General features: G+C 33.3%; 1 protein-coding gene across 1 annotated transcript in view; it reads left to right on the top strand.

Annotated features, from left to right (window-relative positions):
* The window catches only part of LOC111710482 (plexin-A4), an 82,781-nt gene that overhangs the window by 26,680 nt on the left and 30,165 nt on the right, over positions 1-25,936 (top strand). The window contains exons 5-14 of the mRNA XM_023484585.1: positions 557-722; positions 6,796-6,894; positions 7,334-7,612; positions 14,855-14,943; positions 15,598-15,669; positions 16,012-16,086; positions 18,587-18,591; positions 20,589-20,671; positions 21,970-22,111; positions 24,308-24,444. Coding sequence (XP_023340353.1) covers positions 557-722; positions 6,796-6,894; positions 7,334-7,612; positions 14,855-14,943; positions 15,598-15,669; positions 16,012-16,086; positions 18,587-18,591; positions 20,589-20,671; positions 21,970-22,111; positions 24,308-24,444 — 1,147 coding nt within the window. The remainder of the gene's footprint in view (positions 1-556; positions 723-6,795; positions 6,895-7,333; positions 7,613-14,854; positions 14,944-15,597; positions 15,670-16,011; positions 16,087-18,586; positions 18,592-20,588; positions 20,672-21,969; positions 22,112-24,307; positions 24,445-25,936) is intronic.

Below are 25,936 nucleotides of genomic sequence, written 5' to 3' on the forward strand. Positions count from 1 at the left end.
CCCCCCCTTCCACCCTTCCCCCTTTATTCCACTTTTTGTCTTCTCGCACTTTTTACCACTCTTTTCCTTTCTTTCTTCCCATTAAAAGTATGAATTATGACCCAATTAGTAGGGGTTTAATTTTCCTTCATCTTCATTTTTCATAAAACATATTTATTTAAAAAATGTTATGTCTAAAAAATGTATTTGTAAGAATAATTATTTCTTGATTTCTGGACAGTTTTCACAAAAACTCCATTTTTGTCTCAAAGTCTGGAAAAATCCATCATGAACCTATTCGAGAATAGATTACTTGCAGCCACTGAAAAGAATACTAGAGAAAAATTTTTAAATATTCTTTTCTGTAGAATCCAATAAACTTTTTTATCTATTATTGTCACTATTGAATATTTTTTCTTAATATTAATTGTGGTTTCCTCTCATTTCTCCTAGATTTGCTCGTATATCATTTTAGTTTTTTTGTCAAATAATTTAGTTTTTTACCCAAATTTGTAAAAAAAAAATTCTTTTTAAAAGTTCTAATTTTTCCTCAATATATTCATTATTTTTAATTAAGGATGGTAGATTGTGGGTCCCTATTCCAGGGTATATGTACCCTAAGGTCCCTAAGGAACATCAGTATAGTTGAAGCACACATCAAGGAACCTGTTGTGGCTAACAACGCTACTGCGAGTACGGTCGCCTTCATTGCCCCTGGACCCCCAAACCCACCCATTACACAGGTATGTTTATTGTTCACCCGGGGTATAATCATATTTTATCGACCTCAGACCCCCAACCCAACCATAACACAGGGATGCTTATTGTTTACCCGGGGTATAATAATATTTTATCGACTTCGGACCCCCAAACCCACCCATTATACAGGTATATTTATTGTTCACCCGGGCTATAATAATATTTTATCGACCTCAGACCCCCAACCCAACCATAACACAGGGATGCTTATTGTTTACCCGGGGTATAATAATATTTAATCGACCTCAGACCCCCAAACCCACCCATAACACAGGTATATTTATTGTTCACCCGGGCTATAATAATATTTTATCGACCTGAGACCCCCAAACCCACCCATAACACAGGTATGTTTATTGTTCTCCCGGGGTATAATAATATTTTATCGACCTGAGACCCCCAAACCAACCATAACACTGGGATGCTTATTGTTTACCCGGGGTATAACATTATTTTATCGACATGAGACCACCAAACCCAACCATAACGCAGGGATGGTTTTTTGGGGGGTAATGATTTTGTCGTTAGGTTTTTATGTGTGTGTATGCTTTTCCTATCGTTCAGTTTTCTGTGTGCTTTTTTTATTCAATAAATTCGAAATGAGAAGTGATTAATTCTCATGAATTCAATTTATTTCCCTGTTTCTCATGTTTTTTGTTATTTTTATAACTAAATAGAACAATATATCCTAAACAGGATTAAAATGGATTCTACGAGACAGCGGTAACAACGGTTTAACCGGGGGGGGGNGGGGGTGGATTCAAAAGAAAACATACACCCCTGAACTATGTCTGCTTGATTTGTACATAAACAATAAAAGTCGTCTTTATTCAAAAGGTTTAACTGAAATATCTCAAATGTTAAGGAATTAAAACTGTTGTGCTGTGAATCTTGGGATTAAGCATTGATCTCTATATAATACACTATACAAACCTTCGGAATTATATAATTCCTCTGAGATATGCCAGTGCTTAGGATCCATTTAATTTTGATGCGGATCCATACTGGAAAACAATGGATCCGGATCCAAATCCGAATTCAGGTCATGACTATTTCTTTAAGAGTTACTGAAATTGTTTAACAAAGCAGAATTGTGAAATTATTTTTCTTCTTTTTTTTTCGCTTTTTTTGTGTTAAAACTTGATGAACCATTCAGAGATCAGGAAATTTTTAGTATCTCTCTTTTTTCAACAGTTCAGTGGTTTGTTGAAGTTTTTAGTTGATATTTCGCGCCTTGGATCCGGATCCAGGAAGCCAAACTCTTGCAAATCCAACGGATCCGGATCCTAAACATTGGATAATGGATACCCTTAGGCGTTCATGCCATGTAGTTTCAAAAATGATCTAAGGATCAAGCATTTTATCAAACTGAAAAGTGTTTACATTGGATATCGAGGACATCTTTAAGATTAACAATACTTTGCACAGAAGTTCCAATCTCGGGACATATTTTTAGAGTGAACTGTTATTATTTATTAAATTTTAGACTTTTGCATGTAAAGACTGTAATTAAATCTAGTAATCATAATCCGTCTAACTTAAAAGACATGTCTTTTGTCTAATGTCTATCTGTGTCTTCCACTAAATTCTCGATTTTCTCTTGAAATATCTATTTTGAGGCTGACTGCACTTTAGTCTCCATATGGGTTTAGATCGTGTCTACTGCACATCTGGTGTAATGTTCGGTTAGGTTCCTTTAGTTCCGGTTTAAGGTTAAGTTAGGTTCTTTAAGTTATGGTTAAAGGTACAGTTAGGTTCCTCAAGTTCAGGTTTTAAGATCGGTTAGGTTTCTTTAGTTCCATTTTAAAGTTTGGATAGGTTCCTTTAGTTACGGTTTAAGGTTCGGTTAGGTTCCTTAAGTTCCCGTTTAAGGTTCGGTTAGGTTCCTCTAGTTCCAGATTAAGAACCTTAGGTTTCTTTAGTTCCAGTTTAAGGTTAGGTTAAGCCAATTTAGTTACGGTTTAAGGTTCGGTTAGGTTCCTATAGTTACGGTTCAACGTTCGGTTAGGTTTCTTTAGGCTTTAGTTACGATTTAAGGTTTGGTTAGGTTCCTTTAGTTCCGGGTTAAGGTTCGGTTAGGTTCCTCTAGTTATGGTTAAAGGTTCGGCTGGGTTCCTCTAGTTATAGTTAAAGGTTCGGCTAGGTTCTTTTAGTTATGGTTAAAGGTACAGTTAGGGTCCTCAAGTTCAGGTTTTAAGTTCGGTTAGGTTTTTTTAGTTCCAGTTTAAGGTTTGGATAGGTTCCTTTAGTTCCAGTTTAAGGTTTGGATAGGTTTCTTTAGTTCCAGTTTAAGGTTTGGATAGGTTCCTTTAGTTCCAGTTTAAGGTTTGGATAGGTTCCTTTAGTTCAGGTTTAAGGTTCGGTTAGGTTTCTTTAGTTCCAGTTTAAGGTTGGGTTAGGTTTCTTTAGTTCCCGTTTAAGGTTCGGTTAGGTTCCTCTAGTTCCAGTTTAAGGACCTTAGGTTTCTTTAGTTCCAGTTTAAGGTTAGGTTAAGCCAATTTAGTTACGGTTTAAGGTTCGGTTAGGTTCCTATATTTACGGTTTAAGTTTCAGTTAGGTTCTTTAGTTATGGTTAAATGTACAGTCAGGTTCCTCAAGTTCCTGTTAAAGGTTCGGTTAGGTTCCTTTAGATATGGTTAAATGTACAGTTAGGTTCCTCTAGTTCCTGTTTAGGTTCCTCTAGTTATAGTTAAATGTACAGTTAGGTTCCTCTAGTTATGGTTAAATGTACTGTTAGGTTCCTCTAGTTATGGTTAAATGTACAGTTAGGTTCCTCTAGTTATGGTTAAATGTACTGTTAAGTTCCTCTAGTTCCTGTTAAAGGTTCGGTTAGGTTCCTCTAGTTATTGTTAAATGTACAGTTAGGTTCCTCTAGTTCCGAACTGTTAAAAATAATCATAATTTTCTTTAATATTATAAAATTCTTGTTTTTATTTTGTTTCTCAACAAACTTCATTCACCAAACAAATATATAAATACTATATATATAATATAATCTCAATTTTCTTGGGTGTAAAAATATTTGCCTCTCCAGAAAACTTAAAAAACAAAAACTTTTTTTCTTGAATACAGTTTTTTTAGTTTCTAAATTTATTTATATTTTTCTACGAAGTTTTGATACAGATTTTAAAGTTTAATTACAATTATACACTTTTCTTTTTCGACTGTTAGTGATTAACCAAAATGTGTGTTTATTTAGAGGGAGGGGGGGGGGGGGGGATAAATTTAGAAGATTTTAGTGATGAAAATGAAGAATTGATTGGCAAACATTTTTATTTATGAAACCCCTAATCTTAAAAACATTAAGTTTTGAGGCTATGAAATGATAACTCGTTTTTAACCAATATTTTCCCACTTCCCTCCCACGGCTCTCACAAGATAAGAATTTCTTTTTAATCTAACAACCGTCCTCATTTATCCCTTTTATAGTAGATTAATCAAGAGAAAACCAGTTCCGTGGGAAAATTCTGGTTTATATCTTGAGTAATACATAAGTCTGGTCCTTAATCCTGATAATAAACCCTAATCCTGATTCGAATCTTAAACCTGTTTTTAATCCTGATCTATAATCCTGATCTTAATCCTGATCTTAATCCAGATCTTAATCCAGATCTCAATCCTTATCTCAATCCTTATCTTCATTCTAATTCCTAAGTCCAATTCTCGACCTAATCCTAATCCCTTAACCCTGATCCAGATCCCTGATCCTGATCTTAATTCTATTTCTATTCACTGATCCTCAATCCTCACTCCTGATCCATGATTTGGATCCTTGAATTCCCTAATATTTAATAATCTAGAGTTTTATTCAAACTATAAAAAATATTTGAAGAATCTGAGAAATATAAAAACAGGTTTCCTATCTTCTAGAAAAGAAGGAATTAAAACTGTTGTGCTGTGAATCTTGGGATTAAGTTATCAATATTTTTCTGGGGGCTAAGAAAGGTAAACAAAGTTTTGTTTACTTGTTTACGTTAAACTTTTGATATTTATCTTTATATTTGCATTCATGCATTTTATATTTATGCATCCGCTGCAGACATTCAAGAAACTAGAATGTATATATTTATTTCTAATTTACCCCTAAACTCCATTTTTATTTTTCACCGAGGAGTTTTTTATCCGAACTTTAGTTTTTTATCCGAACTTTACTTAAGTGTTTTGTAAACAAAACTTATCATTATTCTCTTGTGTCTTGTGTATCGCGGGGTCTTATAAAGGAAAAAACTCGTTCTAAAAGTACCTCTCAGAGGGGGAATTATATTTTCAAGATGCTTTTTTATTTTGTTTTTGTTTTCCAAAATTAGAAAAATTTTCTAAATAGATATCGCTGTAATGAAATAAACTTGAAAGTGGGAAAAATTCGTTTAAACATAAAATAAGTTCTACAGTATAATCTTGATGCTCTCTACTAAAAATATAAGGAACCCCCCCCCCCCTCCACTGTCAATACTTCCCCCTGCATTGCAGCAGTTGTATACCCTGCAGCTATTATTTCTCTTCTAATACACAAGATTGATATCTGCCTGCCCAGCCAGAAAAGAATATATACAGTTGTTAGGAAAAAATAGATATAATATAAAATGTTGAGAGTATGAAAATTTAATTTGTTTTTTGTTGACGCGAATCCGGATCATGGCACGAATAAATTTGGACCGGACCCAGGGAAACTTTTTACAAAGATTAGGATTTGCAACATTGCGAAACTGACCAAATTGGATTAAATTAGATTAAGAAGAAAGGCTACGGGGGTTGGTAGAATTGTATCCCTCTTTTTTCTTATAGTTTTAGTATTTGTTCGGATGTTTATTATTTGGTCGAGTGTTTACTGTGTCAAGTGTGTTTTGTATATTACATTTTCTTTTTTTGATTCTCATGTTGTATTAAGTGACCCTCCATGTCCGATTCACAGCAGTACCTATTAAACCTTTATCTGATCAATAATGTGGAAGATATCTTCAAATGTTCTTGCCTGAAAAAGATAAAAGTCTAATTTTCAGCAGAGACGTCACAATTAAGAATAATGAACTCATTCTTGATTAGTCGAAAGGGTACAGTTGTGAATCGGATATGGCACTCTATAAAAGGAGGGTCACTAAAAATTATACCTACAGCTCTGTAAAGAGTTTTTTTTTTCAATGTTTTCTCTTGTTCAGTGTTAGAACAATTAACATTGCTTGTTGAATTTTAATCTTTACACGTGCATTTGAACTAGATCCTTTTTATGTCTTTTAATTGAAAAATTTCTTTTCAATAAGATTTCTTTTATATCCTTTTTATTAATTGTTTCGATCAGTCTCCTTTGTTTTCTTTCATTGCAATATTTTAACCCTATTTCTACCAATTCAATAAAACATAATAGTTCTGGGGGAGGGGGGTACCAATCATGTGTATTATTATGATTAATAATTTTATTCAAAAAGATTCAATAAAACAGTCTTTACAAAGTAACAAAATAAGCATCGTTTAAAATTAATAATTAGCATTCTATTTTAAGCCATTTTTAACTAAATATTTAACATTTTAGAATAATTCAAAATACATATTACAAAATTAATTATAATATTTCAATATGTTTTCATCCCCTTGTCAATCACGTTTTTTAAATTTTGGGGTAGGAGGGGGGTTGGGTGGTAATGTTCATAATTTTCATAGTTATGAATATTGAATATTCATAACATGGATATGCAAGTTAATGTCCACTCATCAACTCGGGGGAGGGGACGTACGAGAGCATTTATGTAGGGGGAGGGGGGCACATTGTGCGCAAATAAAAATGTTGTGCCCCCCCCCCTTAAAACCCCATTTTTGATGAAGTATTTATACCTTTTTTTAACTAAACTATTCGATCATAAACACACTTCCATATTATAAGTGTTGGTAAATTTTTTATGTGTGCCCGCCCTCGTACGCCCCTGGGGGGGGTATTTAAACACAATGCAGTATACACAGCATAAACCTCACAATATTCCATCTGGTCATAATGTCATGTACGATAGTGGAACGTACACTGTCAACCTGGGAAAATTTACCCCTCAGTGACGTCATATTGTTTAGGTCATGTACGTTGGTGTAACGTATACTGGGAATGGACCGTATAGGAGCGAGGTCCCAGCGGTCAGCTCAAGATCTTTAGACACTAATTCTCTGTTCCAGGTAGAACTTTTATTAATGGACTATTCCTATTATTATTCGTAATTTTTGTCTGTAATATATAAATTTTAAATTTTTTATTGGTCTATGTTAAGCTCCCAAAGTTGTATCTCAAAAAATTCCAACGCTTTTCAGAACACAGAGCAATAGAAGTTACTAAAAAGGATCGTAATATGAATATGGAGTGAACAAAATTACGTAAATTACACCCAAATTACATGTAAATTACAAGTAAATTACACGTAAATTACACGTAAATGACACGTAAATTACACGTAAAATTGGAAACTTACATATTTAAAATCTTAACTCTTCTTAAATCTTGTAACCGCCACTGCTTGAGCGTAAAACCAGAACTAGATAAGCTAATTTGTCACAAAGTTGTACCAGTAATGTTGCATTTGAAATTTAAACTAATTTCTCAAGAATATTATTATGTTAGATTGCACAAACTGCAGTAACTACCGGGACCCGTATGTTCGTCAACTCCCTGGCCCGGGAGCGGTATCCCATCAACTACATCTACGGGTTCTCTAGCGAGGGGTTCTCCTACTTCCTCACGACACAGATGCGCCACACCTCCCCCTCCCCCTACCACAGCAAGGTTGTGAGGGTGTGTCATGACGATCAGGACTATTATTCCTATACAGAGGTCCCCCTGCAGTGCATGTCGGAGACAGGAACGGACTATTCACTCGTCCAGGCAGCCTTTGTCGGCAAGGTAAGACGAAGTTTGCATCTGTAAAGGACAACTTTAAAAGACTGTAGACCGTGTTTTATTAGAGTGGGAAGTCCGATTCACAACGGTTCCTTTAATATCTTTGTATGAAAGAATAATATGATATCCATGTATCCGGATGAAAGAAATTGTCAAAATTATAATTTTAAAACTGCTCAAACGCCGATTTCATCCAAATTATTTTTAAAATAAATGCATGTACCCCTATTTCATTGAGGTTCAAATGAAATAACAAGAATACAAAAGTTTTATTTGTAAATACTGAAATTTTTATTCAAATTGATTCAATGAAAAGGGGGGTTGGGTTGGGTGAGTGGCGGGGCTGAGAAGTGGAATGGTTTGTTTAAAGCATGGAAGGGGTAGGAGGGGGGTGGGGGTAATGAAGAAGATTGTATTACCCTTCCCCCCCCCCACCACCACCACCATTGCAGCATCGTTATCTTTGAAGTACAGTTTGATATCCTCGGTGCATAATATAAACGATAAATGTTCCCCATTTTGATCATTATAATAAATTTTTACCGTCTGCATTCCAAAGGGGCGGAGGAGAGGGGGGGGGGTGTTTAGTTACAGGTTTTAGCTGTTGAAAAAAGCAATATTTTTATCTAAATGCCCTTAGTTTGCAAATGTTATAACTACATTATATTCTCGCAGAGCTGAAACCAGCCCAACGTTAAAATTTGTAATCTGAAACTTATCTTAATTTACGCACCCAGATATATGCATAGTTACTGAAAACTTATCTTAATTAAATTTACACACCCAGATATATGCATAGTTACTGAAACTAATCTTAATTTACGCACCCAGATATATGCATAGTTACTGAAACTAATCTTAATTTACACACCCAGATATATGCATAGTTACTGAAAACTTATCTTAATTTACACACACAGATATATGCATAGTTACTGAAACTAATCTTAATTTACACACCCAGATATATGCATAGTTACTGAAACTAATCTTAATTTACACACCTAGATATATGCATAGTTACTGAAACTAATCTTAATTCACGCACCCAGATATATGCATAGTTACTGAAACTTATCTTAATTTACGCACCCAGATATATGCATAGTTACTGAAACTAATCTTAATTTACGCACCCAGATATATGCATAGTTACTGAAAACTTATCTTAATTTACGCACCCAGATATATACATATTTACTGAAACTAATCTTAATTTTAACACCCAGATATATGCATAGTTACTGAAACTTATCTTTATTTACGCACCCAGATGTATGCATAGTTACTGAAAACTTATCTTAATTTACGCACCCAGATATGTGCATAGTTACTGAAACTTATCTTAATTTACACGACCAGATGTATGCATAGTTACTGAAAACTTATCTTAATTTACGCACCCAGATATATGCAAAGTTACTGAAAACTTATCTTAATTTACACGCCCAGATAAATGCATAGTTACTGAAACTTATCTTAATTTACGCACCCAGATATATGCATAGTTACTGAAAACTTATCTTAATTTACACGCCCAGATATATGCAAAGTTATTGAAAACTTATCTTAATTTACGAGGGGACCGAAAACTTGCCTAAACCAAAATTTTCTTGTCTTGATATCTTTGCAACCTGATAATTTGAAACCCTTAATATTTATATAAACTTGAAGTAAGTGAATTTGTGAAAATTCAAGGGATTACTTCAAATCTTTAGGTTGCAAAGATCTATCATATTCTATCCCATTTTTTCAATCCTATCCTAACCTATCCTATCCTATCCTACTCTACTTTTAATTATTTTATATTCTATCCATTCTATTCTATACCATCCTATTCTATACCATCATATTCTATACCATCCTATTCTATCCCATCCTATTCTATCCTATCCAACCTATCCCTGCCTATCCTATTCCTGTCTTTTCTATCCTATTTTATCCTATTGTTCTAATGTGATGTATCCTGAATATATATGTATTGAATATGCTTTTATATCTGTTTCTCTATTCAACTGTGAAATTTAACAGTTCCATTATATATATATATAATATATGCTTGATATACAAAATCTAAATATTGTTAGATATATATTTTCATATATTTACAAAAATACATATAGTGAAAACAAAGGTGGGGGTCAGTGGCGATGATATAATTTAAAATTCAATTTAAAATTCAAAATTTATTTTAAATTTCACTTTCTTCCAGACTATACAAAATTTTCTAAATTGCGAAATTTTAAAGGAGCTGAAATATACAAATCTTAAAATAAAACTTGTTTCATTTTCATTTTGACGTTTAATATAAATACTTTTTATTCATTCTTGAAAAATCCGTCGCCAATATTCAGTACATTGTTTGTCAAAAATCCAGTGTACTCTTCTGTTATGAGCATACATTCTGAATGCGCTCTGTACATAGATTTATAAACATCAAATGCATTTCTATAAATGTGGTTAAATAATCAAAAATAACTGACAAATTAGACAGTTTAGCACTGCATGCAATGCCTGCAACTTGTTGCGAATTCTCTTAACATTTATTTTTATGTTTCTTCAAATTGTTAAAATGATTGAAATTTATCTATATAAGTCATAAAAGATTCCCCCTGTACTATGCTATGCATTCTCCTTTAATCCAAGATGGCGCCCCCTGCTGTACTCTTTAATCCAAACTTTAATCTTTGTCCTAATCCTTTAATTATGCATAATCCAAAGTTTAAATTACATTTCATACATTTTTAATTTCTTGTTGTAATTTTTTAAGAAGAATGAATTAAAATTATAAATTTGCCGACTGTAATTTTATAAGAAATAAAAAAAGAAAAAAAATTCTTAAGAAGTATGTACTTCAGATTTCTTCAGAATTCGGCCATATTGAATTTTTAAGAACTGGTTATTAAACATGAGAATGCATTTTATATGTATTTTCTAACATATATTTTCTAACATATATTTTCTGACGTGTATTATCTGACATGTATTATCTAACATGTATTATCTAGCATGTATTATCTAGCATGTATTTTCTAACATGTATTTTCTAACATGTATTATCTAACATATATTTTCTAACATATATTTTCTAACATATATTTTCTAACATGTATTTTGTAACTTGTATTTTCTAACATGTATTTTCTGACATGTATTATCTAACATTATCATATATTTTCTAACATGTATTCTCTAACATGTATTTTCTAACATGTATTCTCTAACATGTATTTTCTAACATGTATTTTCTAACATGTACTTTCTTACATGTATTTTCTAACATGTATTTTCTAACATGTATTATTTTACATATATTATCTAACATATATTTTCTAATATGTATTTTCTAACATGTATTATCTAACATATATTTTCTAACATGTATTATCTAACATATATTTTCTAACATATATTTTCTAACATGAACTGTCTAACATGTATTTTCTAACATATATTATCTAACATATATTTTCTAACTTGTATTATTTAACGTATATTATCTAACATATATTTTCTAACATGTATTTTCTAACATGTATTTTCTAACATATATATTTTGTAACATGTATTTTCTAACATATATTTTCTAACTTATATTTTCTAACATGTATTATCTAACATATATTTTCTAACATATATTTTCTAACATGAACTGTCTAACATGTATTTTCTAACATATATTATCTAACATATATTTTCTAACTTGTATTATTTAACGTATATTATCTAACATATATTTTCTAACATGTATTTTCTAACATGTATTTTCTAACATATATTTTCTAACATATATTTTCTAACATGTATTTTCTAACATGTATTTTCTAACATGCATTATCTAACAATTGCGAAATTTTGTTTTCGTAAAATATCGACCTTAACGCAAATTGCAAAACAAGCAAAATTAGCATAACGAGAAATGCATTAATTTCTGCAACATTAAAACTTTGCCCAATTTAAACATACACAAGTGCATTTATGTATTTATATATATTTGCTGGTAAAATATATTATGATTCTTTTTGCACGTGCAGAATTTACCATGTATTTAACACATGCACAACATTTAGGCACTGAACACGTACTGAACATTTATTTTATTTAATGTTATTCATTGCACAGGTTTTCCAAGGAGAAAATTATTAACAACTTTGCGAATTTTCTTCAATCTATTGATTTTTTTATCATCGTCTTCTTATGTTAAAATATCCAGAGGTAAAAAATTAAGCTTTAATTCTCAATTTTAAAAGATGTAATAGTGGATGTAGATCAAGAGTTGGAGATTAGCGATATCTCATTCAAAAGTTTCGAGCTCAGGGCACGGGCATACACTCATTGATAAACAACATCTTAAATTAGAAAAAGTTGGAAGACGACATTTTTCTGTTTGCAGGTTATCAGTCACTGTGTAAAGTTGATTGTAGATTTTTTAGATTTTAAACTCGTCATTTAACTTCGTATTCTGAAGTTACACAATTGATAAAAAAATCTATCGAACTTAAAAATCAATTTTTATGTTTGTTTAAAGGGGAAAGCATAGTTGCAATAACAAAGTAGGGGAATATAGATTTTACTTTGTTTAAAAGGAATGAATACGAAATTAAGAATATTTTTTTATCACAATTTCCTCTGTTTAATAAGGAAATGCCCCCCCCCCATTCGTTCCGTTTTTTTATTCAATATTAGTACACATTTAGATCTTTTATCCATCATTTAAAGAAAACAAATTTAATTAGTCATTAATATGAAAACAAAATTATCTTATATTATATTAATAAATTATTATGCCAAGAACATGATGTTAGCAGTAGAAAAGTAAAATTAATAAAAAATATTTTTAATTCTTTTTAATCATTCTATATTTTATACATATAGCTTGGTCATAAATTAATTAGGATTATCTTTACAATATAGTTGTATCATTATTAATGCGGGTATTGATCGAAAATATTCGTTTTGAAGTCTTAAATANAGAATAAGAAACAGTAGCTGCGTATAGCACCTACCTTAACACCTTCATCACACATATTGGGGGAAATCCCGAGAGAATTCTTGCAAATTTGAATATTGAATATTGATCAGAATATGTTGAGTCAGACTCCTTAATTTAGAAGAAAATAAAGTTTTTATTTCAATGTTTGATTAAACTTAAATTTCATCGTCCCTTTATATTTGCGACCTAATGGCGTAAATCTTTCAAACTTGGATCGAAAGAACCTTTTTTTTATTTATTCAAATATGTAGAGTAAAGTGCATTTACATAATAATACATTTATAATTATAATATTTCTAACTGTTGATATATTTTTTAAACGAACCAATTTGGAAAGCTTGTAAATCAGTTATTGATCCCATGCTAAAAGGGAAGGAGAGGGGGGGGGGGGGTAATTCCCCCTCCCTGGCCTCATCAATCTCTGATGAATCTATTTTCTTTTTATAAAAAATTCCCCACCCAGTTTAATCTTGAGATTCCCCCTGTACTATGCTATGCATTCTCCTTTAATCCAAGATGGCGCCCCCTGCTGTACTCTTTAATCCAAACTTTAATCTTTGTCCTAATCTTTTCAGTATTTAATATTCAATTCTCTTAAATACAGTAAACTAGGAAATTTAGTATTCACGAGTATTCAACCCCCCACTCCCCTCTTCCACCCCTTCCTCCCTTAATCCATACACCTCCCCCACACTACTCTTAACATATACTTTTTCGGGTCAGGTTAGGTTAAGAAAGATGGAAAGTCAAGGTTGCCAAAAAAAAATTAAAGAGCGACAGGATTTTAATCTTGTGGTACATAAACGAATTTCCGACTTCTCTTTTGACATATTTTTTTGGGTAGTCTTCCCCTTTATTCCTCTCTATTTCTTGGTATTTCTATTTATTATACAATATTTGATTTCCGATCATAACTCGTGAACCCCAATTTGCCTCAAATTTGTATTGAGGAACTCGGCAGAACAACGGGAATGTTCTTTTCTTGCAGCTTGAAAAGTTCAAGTTGAGTAGGTTTCCTAGCGAAGTAGTTATTTTTTTTCTAACATTTTTTTTTGGTTTCATTTTGAAATTTTATTCCAATTTGGATCCGTCGTTGTTTGTTAAAAAATTATGTAAAAAGAGAAAATCGAAAATATTTCTAATTTATCTGATATTTTTAGTAACTCCTGTGTGAAATATAGCGAAACTTATTGCCCATGGGGATTTAAGGGGGAGTAGGGAGAAATATGAAATGTCCTCCATTTTTACATACTTATTGTGAAAATTTACAATTACATTACGTATGTAAATTGTATATCTTTGAGTGTGAATAAATCTGTATAATAAAACAAGACATTCGTATATATATATATATATATATGTTGCCGTTAGCCGACCAAACGGCTGGACCGATTAGGCTGACATTTTTTGTTGACACTCTTGGGTGGCCGGGGGGTGTTATAGGCTAAAAAAAATTCTCAATTTAAAAAAAAATAATTTTCTTCCCCACGGGCACTTCAGCTATATCTAATCTAATCTAATAATTTATTTTTCCGTTGAAAATATGTCAGGTTGTGCATAAAAATTACATATTTATTAATTTATTAATTAACAACGGAAGGAGAGCAGCCATAGCAGAGCTGTTTTCAGGTTGGTCTCCTGGCAGTTTACCGTGGTATCCATTAGAACTGAATTGATGTGATACGTCGTGGGACTGGATTCTATTAATTGATAATCTATTTGCACTCGACAGTCTTTTTAAACTGAAAATAGTATTAATCCTGGAAATCTAGTATTTTGTCAAAAATAAAGTTAGATTTCTAGGATTTCAGACGGGAAAAAAGAAAAAGTATGAAAATTAGTTTTGATGATATGTTATATATCATTTAAAAACTTAATATAATTTAAAACTAATTAAAAGTATTATTATCATATATTCATCATTTATATTTGTCTAAAGCTAAATTACATTAAACAATATAAAAGTTTACAAACTAATACTCTTTTCTCTGGATATCGCATTTTATAATTGACAGGGTTTGCCAAAAACAGGTGCAATACAAGACTTTTAGCATGAGTATAGTTTAGTTATTCAGAGGTGGTGTTCAGAAATGGAGTTTTTTGGTCCAAGTCTCGTGTTTTTCGTTTTCTAATAATGTGGTATGATGGCAGTACTGCAAGGCTTTATAGATTTAAAAACTTAATTTAATTTAAAATTAATTAAAAGTATTATCTATATTGTAACATATTATTACATATTTATCTATTTTCAGCCTGGGTCTGATCTGGCTGCAGAGCTGGGGGTAACTGCCCAGGATGATGTTCTCTTTGCTGTCTTCAGTACTCCGGACTCTAGCGAAGGAATAAAAGCTTTAAGATCATCAATTCCTAATATCCCCCCACTCCCCATTCTGGAATATTACTCATTTTTCATGACTATGTTCAAAGTCAGGGGACGCTTGGGCACAAATCCCCTGAGCGTTGTGCCCCTGCATGGTCCCCTTTGGGCACAAATCCCCTGAGCGTTGTGCCCCTGCATGGTCCCCTTTGGTCACAAATCCCATGAGTGTTGTGCCCCTGCATGGTCCCCTTTGGTCACAAATCCCCTGAGCGTTGTGCCCCTGCATGGTTCCCTTTGGTCACAAATCTCCTGAGCGTTGTGCCCCTGCATGGTTCCCTTTGGTCACAAATCCTCTGAGCGTTGTGCCCCTGCATGGTTCCCTTTGGTCACAAATCCTCTGAGTGTTGTGCCCCTGCATGGTCCCCTTTGGTCACAAATCCCCTGAGTGTTGTGCCCCTGCATGGTTCCCTTTGGTCACAAATCCCCTGAGCGTTGTGCCCCTGCATGGTTCCCTTTGGTCACATATCTCCTGAGCGTTGTGCCCCTGCATGGTCCCTTTTGGTCACAAATCCCCTGAGTGTTTTGCCCTTGCATGGTCCCCTTTGGTCACAAATCCCCTGACCGTTGTGCCCCCGCATGGTTCCCTTTGGCCTGTAATTGCTAAAGCTTTGGTTTAGGAGATATAACGAGTAAACCCAGCAGGAAAAGTGCATTGTGTGTCTACAATGCGTCAAGGGTTCATAATATGTTAATAAAATGGTTGAATGTATGTGACCTGTAGATTGTAGAATATGGTTATTTAGTTGAGCATTTTCTGTGTTAATCTTATATCTTAGCTTTATATGCAAGTCCCCTACTGCGGCCTCAATGTGCGTCCTCAAAATTGGTCTTTATATTACGTCCTAAAGTGCGTCTGCAATAAAAACAGAAAAATTGGCGGTTCAAAATTTTTATTTTTTAATAATTACGAAGCGAAAATGTTTGTATATTTGGTTTGAATCAGGAGATACTCGTATGTTTCGTATTTTATATTTGGTTTGAATCTGGAGATACTCGTATGTCTCGTATTTTATATTTGGTTTGGATCAGGAGAAAATTTATGGAAAATATCCAGAGATGTTTTAAAGGAGACGGAGCCCGTGGACTAGATTTCATATCACCAAGGTAAAATATTTATCTTTTTCGTCCCTCCGACCCGGGGGGGGGGGGATTTATTTATTATTATGCTAAAAATAACACATTTTTCACTTTTAAAAAGTTTTTCTAGGTTTAAATGGAAATGTTTATTTTTTAAGTGACCCTTCATTCAAGAAATTTTCATAAGTTCACAATGTTAATGTAACAATCAGTAAAATATTGATTCTATTAATTTTTTCCTTTTTAGTCTTTGCTGTATAAATCCGCAGTTAACTTTAACGTGTTGCAAAACTGCATTTTAATACTTACATATAAAAAGCTACTGCCTTGAGATTTGCTCAGACAAAGGTTTAAAGGGAGAGACCGGCATTACATTGTAGTTGAGCTGACAGTGCAGTAAATTGTAAAGAAAAAGTAAAGGATTCATTTGATACCAATGAGACATTTCTACGGTGTACAATTTTTAAATAATATTGTAATATTTCATAAGTTTCAGTCAGCAGAAGAAATGTTTTTTAAAATTATTTATCAACCCAAACAAAACATGCCAAAAAAAATATTTTATAGACTAATTTGCTGTTCAGGAACATATTTCTTAAAGAAAATTATCGATGAAAGCCATAGTAGAACCGTAGAATCGATTATTTCATCATCATCAATCATCATTACCTTTGCTGTTTCTATAATTTTATTCGCAGATTTCTACCAAATGTCGTCTTCACAATAAAAATAAAGCAAACCTCCAACAAGCAAATTTTTTTGTGAATTGACTTAGGAATAGCTCACTAGGTTTAAATAGAAATTCAATATCTTTGATTAATCGCGATAATCTTTCTAAAAATATTTGGAACAACATCTTTACCAGTTGCATCGTTATTATTCAAGATTTATACATTACTAGCAGTTTCCTAACCTTTCTTCTTAATTCGCCTTTCTAGCATTTCCTAACCCGTCTTTCTAGCATTTTCTCCCTGTCTTTCTAGCAATTTCCTGACCCGTCTTCCAGCATTTTCTAATCCTTCTTTTTAGCATTTTCTCCATGTCTTTCTAGCATTTTCTAATCCGTCTTTCTAGAATTTTCTAATCCGTCTTTCTAGCATGTTCTAATCCGTCTTTCTAGCATTTTCTTATCAGTCTTTCTGGCATTTTCTAATCCGTCTTTCTAGCATTTTATAATCCGTCTTTCTAGCATTTTCTAATCCGTCTTTCCAGCATTTTCCTAACCCGTCTTTTAGCATTTTCTAATCCGTCTTTCCAGCATTTCCTAATCCATCTTTCCAGCATTTTCTAATCCATCTTTCTAGCATTTTCCCAACCTCTCTTTCCAGCATTTTCCTAACCCGTCTTTCTAGCATTTCCTAACCTCTCTTTCCATCATTTTCCTAACCCGTCTTTCTAGCATTTCCTAACCTCTCTTTCCATCATTTTCTTAACCCGTCTTTCTAGCATTTCTTAACTCGTCTTTCTAGCATTTTCCTAACCCTCTCTAGCCTTTTCTAATCCGTCTTAGCATTTTCCTAACCCCTCTTTCCAGCATTTTCCTAACGCTTCGCGTTGCTTTACGGTTTACTCTTCTTTCTATTATTTTCCTAGTCCATTTTTACAACAGTTTCCTAACCCTTCTTTCCAGCATTTTCATAATCAGTTTCTAATCCTTGTCTTATTATTTTCTAACTTTTTTCTAGAATTTTCCTAATCCTGCCTCGCTATATCTTAACATTTTGTTATTTTTACAGCTATCTAACTCCGAATTTAATGAATTTGAGCCGCGTCTCAAATCAGCTAAAAATCGGTTTAATTGAGCGCCGACTTAAATCTTGTAATATTAAATACGTATTTTAGTGGAAACAACGATATTTGAGCCGCGGCTCATATTCTTTAAATTCGACCTCTGGTCCATTTAGATATTGACTCATCTTACAATATACAGACCCCGCCTTTCTCTGTCTAGTTATCTTTTCTTTTATCTCAATTTAATATCCCTCATCCTCCCTTCTCCCATAGATTTAATACCCTTCCTTCTCTCATAGATTTGATACCCTTCCTTCTCCCATAGATTTAATATCCTCCCTTCTCCCATAGATTTAATATCCTCCCCTCTCCCATAGATTTAATATCCTCCCTTCTCCCATAAATTTAATATGCTCCCTTCTCCCATAAATTTAATATGCTCAATTCTCCCATGGATTTAATATCCTCCCTTCTCCCATAAATTTAATATGCTCAATTCTCCCATGGATTTAATATCCTCCCTTCTCCCATAAATTTAATATGCTCAATTCTCCCATAGATTTAATATCCTCCCTTCTCCCATAGATTTAATATCCTCCCTTCTCCCATAAATTTAATATGCTCAATTCTCCCATAGATTTAATATCCTCCCTTCTCCCATAAATTTAACATGCTCAATTCTCCCATGGATTTAATATCCTCCCTTCTCCCATAGATTTAATATCCTACCATCTCCCATAGATTTAATATCCTATTAAATTCTCTATTACAATTACCTAATTCAATTATACATTAGGGAACGTAATTTACATGGAATTTTATACAACAGTGTACTGTACAGTGTACATATGTAGTTGTGTAGATTTTAGGTCTTGTTTTATCTAAACTGTACAAATCTAAAAATACTGAAGAAAACTGTTGTGTGATTCGAAAGAAACTTTTTTTTAAGAAAAGAAATCTGGATTTTTTTAGTTAATGTTCCCTCCCCCATATATTGTAACTCAGGTTGAGTAAAATGATAATAAAGCTTTGGGGTCATAAAACTATTGAAGCATTCATATATTCATCCTTTCATACGCAATGTTTGCGTCAATAATAGTGATTGATGAACTCCGAACCCTAGTTGACCAAAGGTTAAAACTTTTGAATGGGATTTACGCAGCAAAATCTTCTTAACTCCAGGTGAACACCGTAAACTGTTGATTTAAAGGGTTTAAGTCAAATTCTGGGGATTTACGGTAAATCCACTTCTCACAACTTAAGCTGAACGACTAGGGGAAATCCGAAATAGACTTAGAATTCATAACTTTCGACCTCACAACTCCACAATCAGAACGTATATGCAATTCCAGCATCGATCCATATTGGGTAATTGGACATAATGGTTTTAATTAGTTTTGATTATTTTATTAAATTGTATAAACGTTCTAAGCGTGTGAGTTATCATAACGTGTTTACAGCAGTTTCAGCAGTTCAGGCCAATATGAAACTTGCTGAAGCCGACGTTATTCATGCATGCTCTATATAATATATTCTCCTGCTTAATATAACTTGGAACTTGAGAAAAGCAGAATTCCAACTTTTTATTTTAAATTCAACTTGAAGGTTTCCAACTGTAATCTTTAATAATTTAAAGCACTGAAAACTATGTTTTGCTCTTAAACTTGATAAGATAGAGAGAGAGAGACTTGTTAGTTTAAGAGGGGTGGAGCAGCGTCACAAAAACCTCCTTATAAGGGCTGAGTTGAGAGGGGGGGGGGGCATAAAAAGTGTAACAAGAAAAGTTGTATAAATCGCACAACAGGTGTCAGTTGTAAACCACCATCTTTAAAACTAAAATGGCGGGAAGCGCAAAAAGTGACGCTCTAAGTTTGATGCAGGATACGCTTATTTGCGTAACTCTTATTGTTCTGTGGTAAAGCTTGATGGTTAATCTGCGTACGTGATTGTAAGGTTTGCGTATGAGATTGCGTATCTATAGTGTAGGGCGGAGCACGTTTCTCATCATTGAGAGAAACTAAATGATCGTAAAAAGATGGAGAATTTACCGATCCTATATATAGTTAGCCCGCCCTTTCCATTCGATACGCCACGCCCACAAAGCTTTGTTTGTTGACACATCTTGAGCTAACGACTGGTTTAATCACCGATTCAAATATATAGGGATGTGAGACATCTGTACGGATTATATAAATGTTTTTTTTGCAATTTAATAATTTCCTGCAACTCTTATTTGGTTCTTTCCTAATTACCAATCATTTTGGCCCAGGACTGATTTTCACCTTGAAATTGTCATATTAAAAGAGGTATAGGTTGTCTTTGCAGTCTCATCCTTAGCGAAAAAATATTATGAAATCCGCAAACTTTTTGTTTGATTTTGTTTTTATACTTTACAAAGAGAAGATGTCTGGAGATAAAGTCACAATTAGAAGTTGAAATAGAAGATGGTCGCGAAGCGCCCTAAAAGTCTAGTATATTAATATTGTCTTTGAAGAAAAACAGTCAGTTTGGTATGTATTCATTTACTGTGGGGGGGGGGGGGGGATATTATTTCGAATTTTCCCCTCTTTACATTTTTCTATCCATCCTCCTTCCTTAGTTTCCCACGCCTGTATTATCATATAATACGGAACAGTATTGAATTTATGAATAATAACATTTTAACAAGTAGAATATTAATAAGCTAGCTATCATGCATACATTATACTGATAATTTCATTAAACATAATTGAATATATTTTGTAAGACTATTTGACTATTCGTTGATTATATTGATAATGATGATACTGATATTGCAGGAGAGCAGTTCTGCGGGTTGGACGTGAATACTCCCTTGGGAGGAGAACTACCAATCTCTCAGTCTCCAGTTCTTACTTTCGATGTAAGCTTTCTCTGTCAAGCTTTCTCCGCCAAGCCATCCCTTTAATATTTTCCCATCCCTTTATCAAGCTTTCTTTGTTAAGCTTTTCTGACAAAAGTTTTTCCTTTCTAAATCTCTGTCATGCTTTTCCTTTCTAACTCTCTGTCATGGTTTTCCTTTCTAACTCTTTGTCATGCTTTACCTTTCTAACTGTCTTGTCAAACTTTTCCTTTCTAACTGTCTGTCAAGCTTTTCCTTTCTAACTGTCTGTCAAGCTTTTCCTTTCTAACTCTCTTTCATGCTTTTCCTTTCTAACTGTCTTGTCATGCTTTTTCTTTCTAACTCTCTTTCATGCTTTTCCTTTCTAACTCTCTTTCATGCTTTCCCTTTCTAACTCTCTAACTAGCTTTTCCTTTTTAACTCTTTGTCAAGCTTTACTCCTCACCATTTTTTTTATCATTCTTTACTTTCATCTTTTTTTCTTGCCAAGCTTTTGTTTCTTCTAGACTGTATTTTAAGATTTTTCTATTTATTATTGAAATAACCTCTCTATAAATTAAAAAAATCGACTATTGTTATGATCTACTGAATCTTACTACTAAATTTCATTTTTTTGCAATTTGTATGATATTTATTTTTGCCTAGTTCAATGTCAGTATCTGTCGGGATGTCATTTCTTGTTTCTTGGTTTTGTCATTAAATTCTTGATTCAGTTTCTGCTGGTCTCCCCTTGGCCTTCTCCTTTCCCCCTTAACACCCCCCCCCCTCGAACTCCACCCCCCCTTCTTTTTCCTTTGTCCTTTTTATTTTTCCCTGACTGGCATTATAATTCATTTTCCTGTTTTTATTGGTTCCAACTTCCCAAGCTTTGTTTAGATTTATAAGTTTATAGACTGGGTTAGAAACACTTATTCTTGGTATTTAATCAGAATTCGTATTTTACTTATTTATGCATTTGATGCCTGCCCAATACTTATTAAATGCAGTTTTAAGAATGGGATGAAAAAATTAAGTTTAAGACTTAAATTGAGTTTAATCTTTGTTTAAATATTTAATGATTTTTATATCTCAACTCCCGGCGCATTTTCTGCATTGACCTCCGTTCACCTTCCCGTTAAAATATAACATTTTCACTTCATTTTTCAAGTATTTGCACACTGCCGTGCAATTTAAACTTTTCTCCCATTTGCTCAGAATTTAGAATAGTTTTCTGTTTTTCTTCGATTCTCGGTTTACTTTTCTGTCTTGAAACATTTATTGGAGTTAGTGGACCAGTAGATATAAATCCACTGACCGAGATATTACCTTTATTTTACTAGGCGCATTTAACAGCTGTAACAGCGACCTCTACTGGAGACTTTACAGTGGCGTTTATCGGAACTAGCGAGGGTAACCTCAAGAAGGCCGTAGTGGAGTCTGCCAACAGTGGAATAGAGTACTCAGACGTACCTATTGCTCCAGGTACAATTTTGAAATCCTCTTAAAAATACAAATATAAGAAAACAGACCCTTCAAATATGTCCAACTCTGTTTTAGTTTTCAATTTCTTTCCGCACAGGGTACAAATGTTTAAAACTTTACTTTTGGTTTTGGCAGGAGTGAGTTGGATTCACAGTTTCTTTGTTTAAGACTGGTTGAGGGGGAGGGGAGACGGACTTATTGAATTATTGTTTCCCTTTCTTGATTTCGGTAGGGTCGGCTTTCAACTACTTGTATTTTGTAATAGAAGGGGAGACAGAGAGTATCAGACAGGTTTGGCCTTCTGATATAAAGGGGGCAGTCTTGCGAATTTTATTGGATTTTATCTGGTATTATGGAAATTGGTTGGGATATATAGGATTGTATCTGGATTAAAGGGAAGCAGTTATGTGGATTATATAGGATTGTATCTAGAATAAAGGGAAGCAGTTGGGTGGATTATATAGGATTGTATCTAGAATAAAAGGAAGCAGTTAGGTGGATTTGTATCTAGAATAAAAGGAAGCAGTTAGGTGGATTATATAGGATTGTATCTAGAATAAAGGGAAGCAGTTAGGTGGATTATATATGATTGTATCTAGAATAAAGGGAAGCAGTTAGGTGGATTATATAGGATTGTATACAGAAAATAGAGGGAAGCCGTTAGGCGGATTATATAGGATTGTATTTAGTAAAAATGGAAGCCGTTAGGTGGATTATATAGGATTGTATTTTGTATAATTCGAAGCAGTTAGGTTATATGTATGGTTATAGTATAATGTAATGCATATAGTTGATTGAATGGGATTATGGGATTGTATCTAGTCTTAGCGTCAAGGAAGGGAAGCTGGGATTATATCTACTATAAAGGAGAGCATTTATGTGGATTGGATAGGATTGTATCTAGTGTATCGTGAAAGGTACTGGAGTGGAGCTGTATCCTGTATTTTGTATTAAATGAGGGTTGTACCGAAAGGATTTATTTCATCTCTCTCTAGAATGGAAAAATGTGAAAACATCACAGGATTAGATGATATATAATACACATATCTTCTCCACAATATTTGTACATTGCTCCCTCCACATCTCAAATATATTATTCAGCAATGGCGTAAACGGAATGAAGACGTTATTTTATTATTAAGTATGTACGATTCACAACGTTATTATTTGTCTGATCTAAGATGACGGAGATACCCTTATTTTGCTACAGGGTATACAAAGCACACTTCACTCAATTTTCAGTTGGATAAAAAAGCTTATTTCCATCGTTGATGATCAGGCCACAGCTTAAAGGGTACCAATGTGAATCGGGTGGTGGTGGTAAGGGCAGTGAAAGATGTTTTTACTTGTTTAGGAACCGATCAGTTCTTTTATTTTCAGGCCCCTAACCAGTATTCCCCAAGGGGGCTAGGGGGGTGCAAAGAGAGGGGTTATAGTAGGGGCCCATGATCACCTAGTGAAACGTAATGAAGGAAGTGGGGAGTTGCAAGGGGGGGGGGCAGAAAAGTTTCACAATTTTGGTATAAAAACCAGTAATTTTAGCTTGAATTTTATTTTATTTAGTTTATTTACTGATATGTGATTTAAGCCTTAACTTAATGTTACAGTGATTATTTGATTTTCCCTGAATTTAATGTTTTTTATGGCACAAGGAAAATTTACATAATTTAGTTTGCTCAAATTTTACAATTTTAGAAGATAGAAAATGTTGATAATTGTGGTATTTCTAATATATTTTGATATTACTATTCACGTTCATTGATTTTGAATTGTCTAGACACAAAATTAAAACTTAGGCAATATTTCTGCAAAATTTAAAGAATTTAATTGTTGATACATACTGGAACATATTTTTAACATTTCATTTATGACATATATAGGACAAATATTTTTAAAGAAGATTTAATTTGGTTTGTATGAGGGAACAGCTTCAGTAAAGAATTGTTCAGATATAGTATATGCGCTATACAATATACGGAATGATAACAAATTTTGATAACTTTGAATGCTAATATCTTTATTTTTCAAAAATCATCATTTCACCCTCCTTTTAGGAGAAATGGTGGTGCACCTGACCCCTCACCCTCCCCCCCTGAGTACAGGCCTGATTATTTTGATCCGATGTTTTCGTCTAAAATGCATGAACATTTAACAATGCTCCAATTGAATATTGATTAAATGATAATTTTTCTTCAGGAACTGCTGTAAGGTCTGAACTCCTATTTGACTTGAAGCGGGACCACGTGTACGTTATGACTGACCGGAAGCTAAGTAAAGTTCGTGTACAGGACTGCCAGCAGTACACAGACTGCAACCAGTGTCTGGGGGCAAAGGTAAACAAACTTTTAGTTCTGTTGAACAATTTGGTCGAGATGTATGAATTAAAAACAATGGTGTCAATCAAATTTGAATAACAAATTGTGAAAAAAAAGATTTTAAGGGGAAGTATTGGTAACCCTGAAATTTTACTTTCTTTCCCCTTCAGTGTATAGGGTTTCAAAGAACGGATTTAAGATGTGTTAACGGATTTGTTGTTTTAAGTTTGCAGCTTATCCTTGGTTCAATGTCGTCAACTTTTATCTTCATCTTTTAAAATAATTTTGATATTTTTAAATATTTTTTCTTTCTGACTTTATTTGATATCTATGTCTGTGATCTCTGCATTGAAATGAGCTTTATTATATCTAGACATGAAATTTTGATTAATTTTAACAATTACATGAATTAATCACGACTTATATCGAAGAGGTTTTATGAGATAAAATAATGAAATCCAGGTCGAATAGATTAAAAACCCGGCAGGAATCCTGACATTCAGGGAGGGATACTTCTTGTCTTCTCAGATCGTAACTTCTGGGTGTAAATTGTTAATCTTGCTCTCGATATTCATTGTGGGTACTTATTATCAATAATTAATCCCGCTATTGAAGTTATCCTTGCAGGGTATAACAATCACACGTTATCAAAGAGGAATTGAATAGATCTGTATAGATCAACGCGTGATCCTGAGATTCATAACATTAAAAGTTCTTACTTTTAAGCATACATATAAATTGATCAACTCTGATTTAAACATTTTGGTCCTTTTCCCAAGATGCTACTTTCTGTCACAATTTGAAACTAGTTATTTGATGCTATGTGTGTGAAATGCGTAAAAGCTGACGCCTCTTTCCTTGTGTTTCCCTCATCATTGAAATATGCATGTTTTGCAACTATGCAGTACTTATTAATGATATTCAGATATGATTTTTTTAAGAAAAGAAATCTGGATTTTTTTAGTTAATGTTACTCCCATGTTACCTATGGGTTCCTTTAATAATGTCAGCCCATTCGGTTCAGCCGTTTTGCCCACTAAAGCTAACATATAAATATATATGAGCGAAGAGCCTTATTATATAGGTCAAGTCTTCAGATATAATGAAGCCCATTTAAAAGTATTGTTTTTTTTTTCTTTCCTTGAAAATACAGAAACTATTAAAAGCTAACAATTCTTATAGACACACTTTCTCTGTATATAGATATAGGAACAGTTCAACAATTTATTTAGTTTTTAGCCGTGAGGCTGTCTGCAATAGTTTCTTAGTTTGGTATACAGATTAGTTGCCAGATATCTGGTATACAGATTAGTTGCCAGATAACTGGTATACATATAGTTACCAGATAACTGGTATACAGATAGTTGCCAGATAACTGATATACAGATAGTTACCAGATATCTGGTATACAGATAGTTGCCAGATAACTGGTATACAGATAGTTACCAGATAACTGGTATACAGATAGTTGCCAGATAACTGGTATACAGATAGTTGCCAGATAACTTCG

This window comes from Eurytemora carolleeae, unplaced genomic scaffold, assembly GCF_000591075.1.
Source record: "Eurytemora carolleeae unplaced genomic scaffold, Eaff_2.0 scaffold1015, whole genome shotgun sequence".
NCBI classification, from domain to species: Eukaryota; Metazoa; Arthropoda; class Copepoda; order Calanoida; family Temoridae; genus Eurytemora; species Eurytemora carolleeae.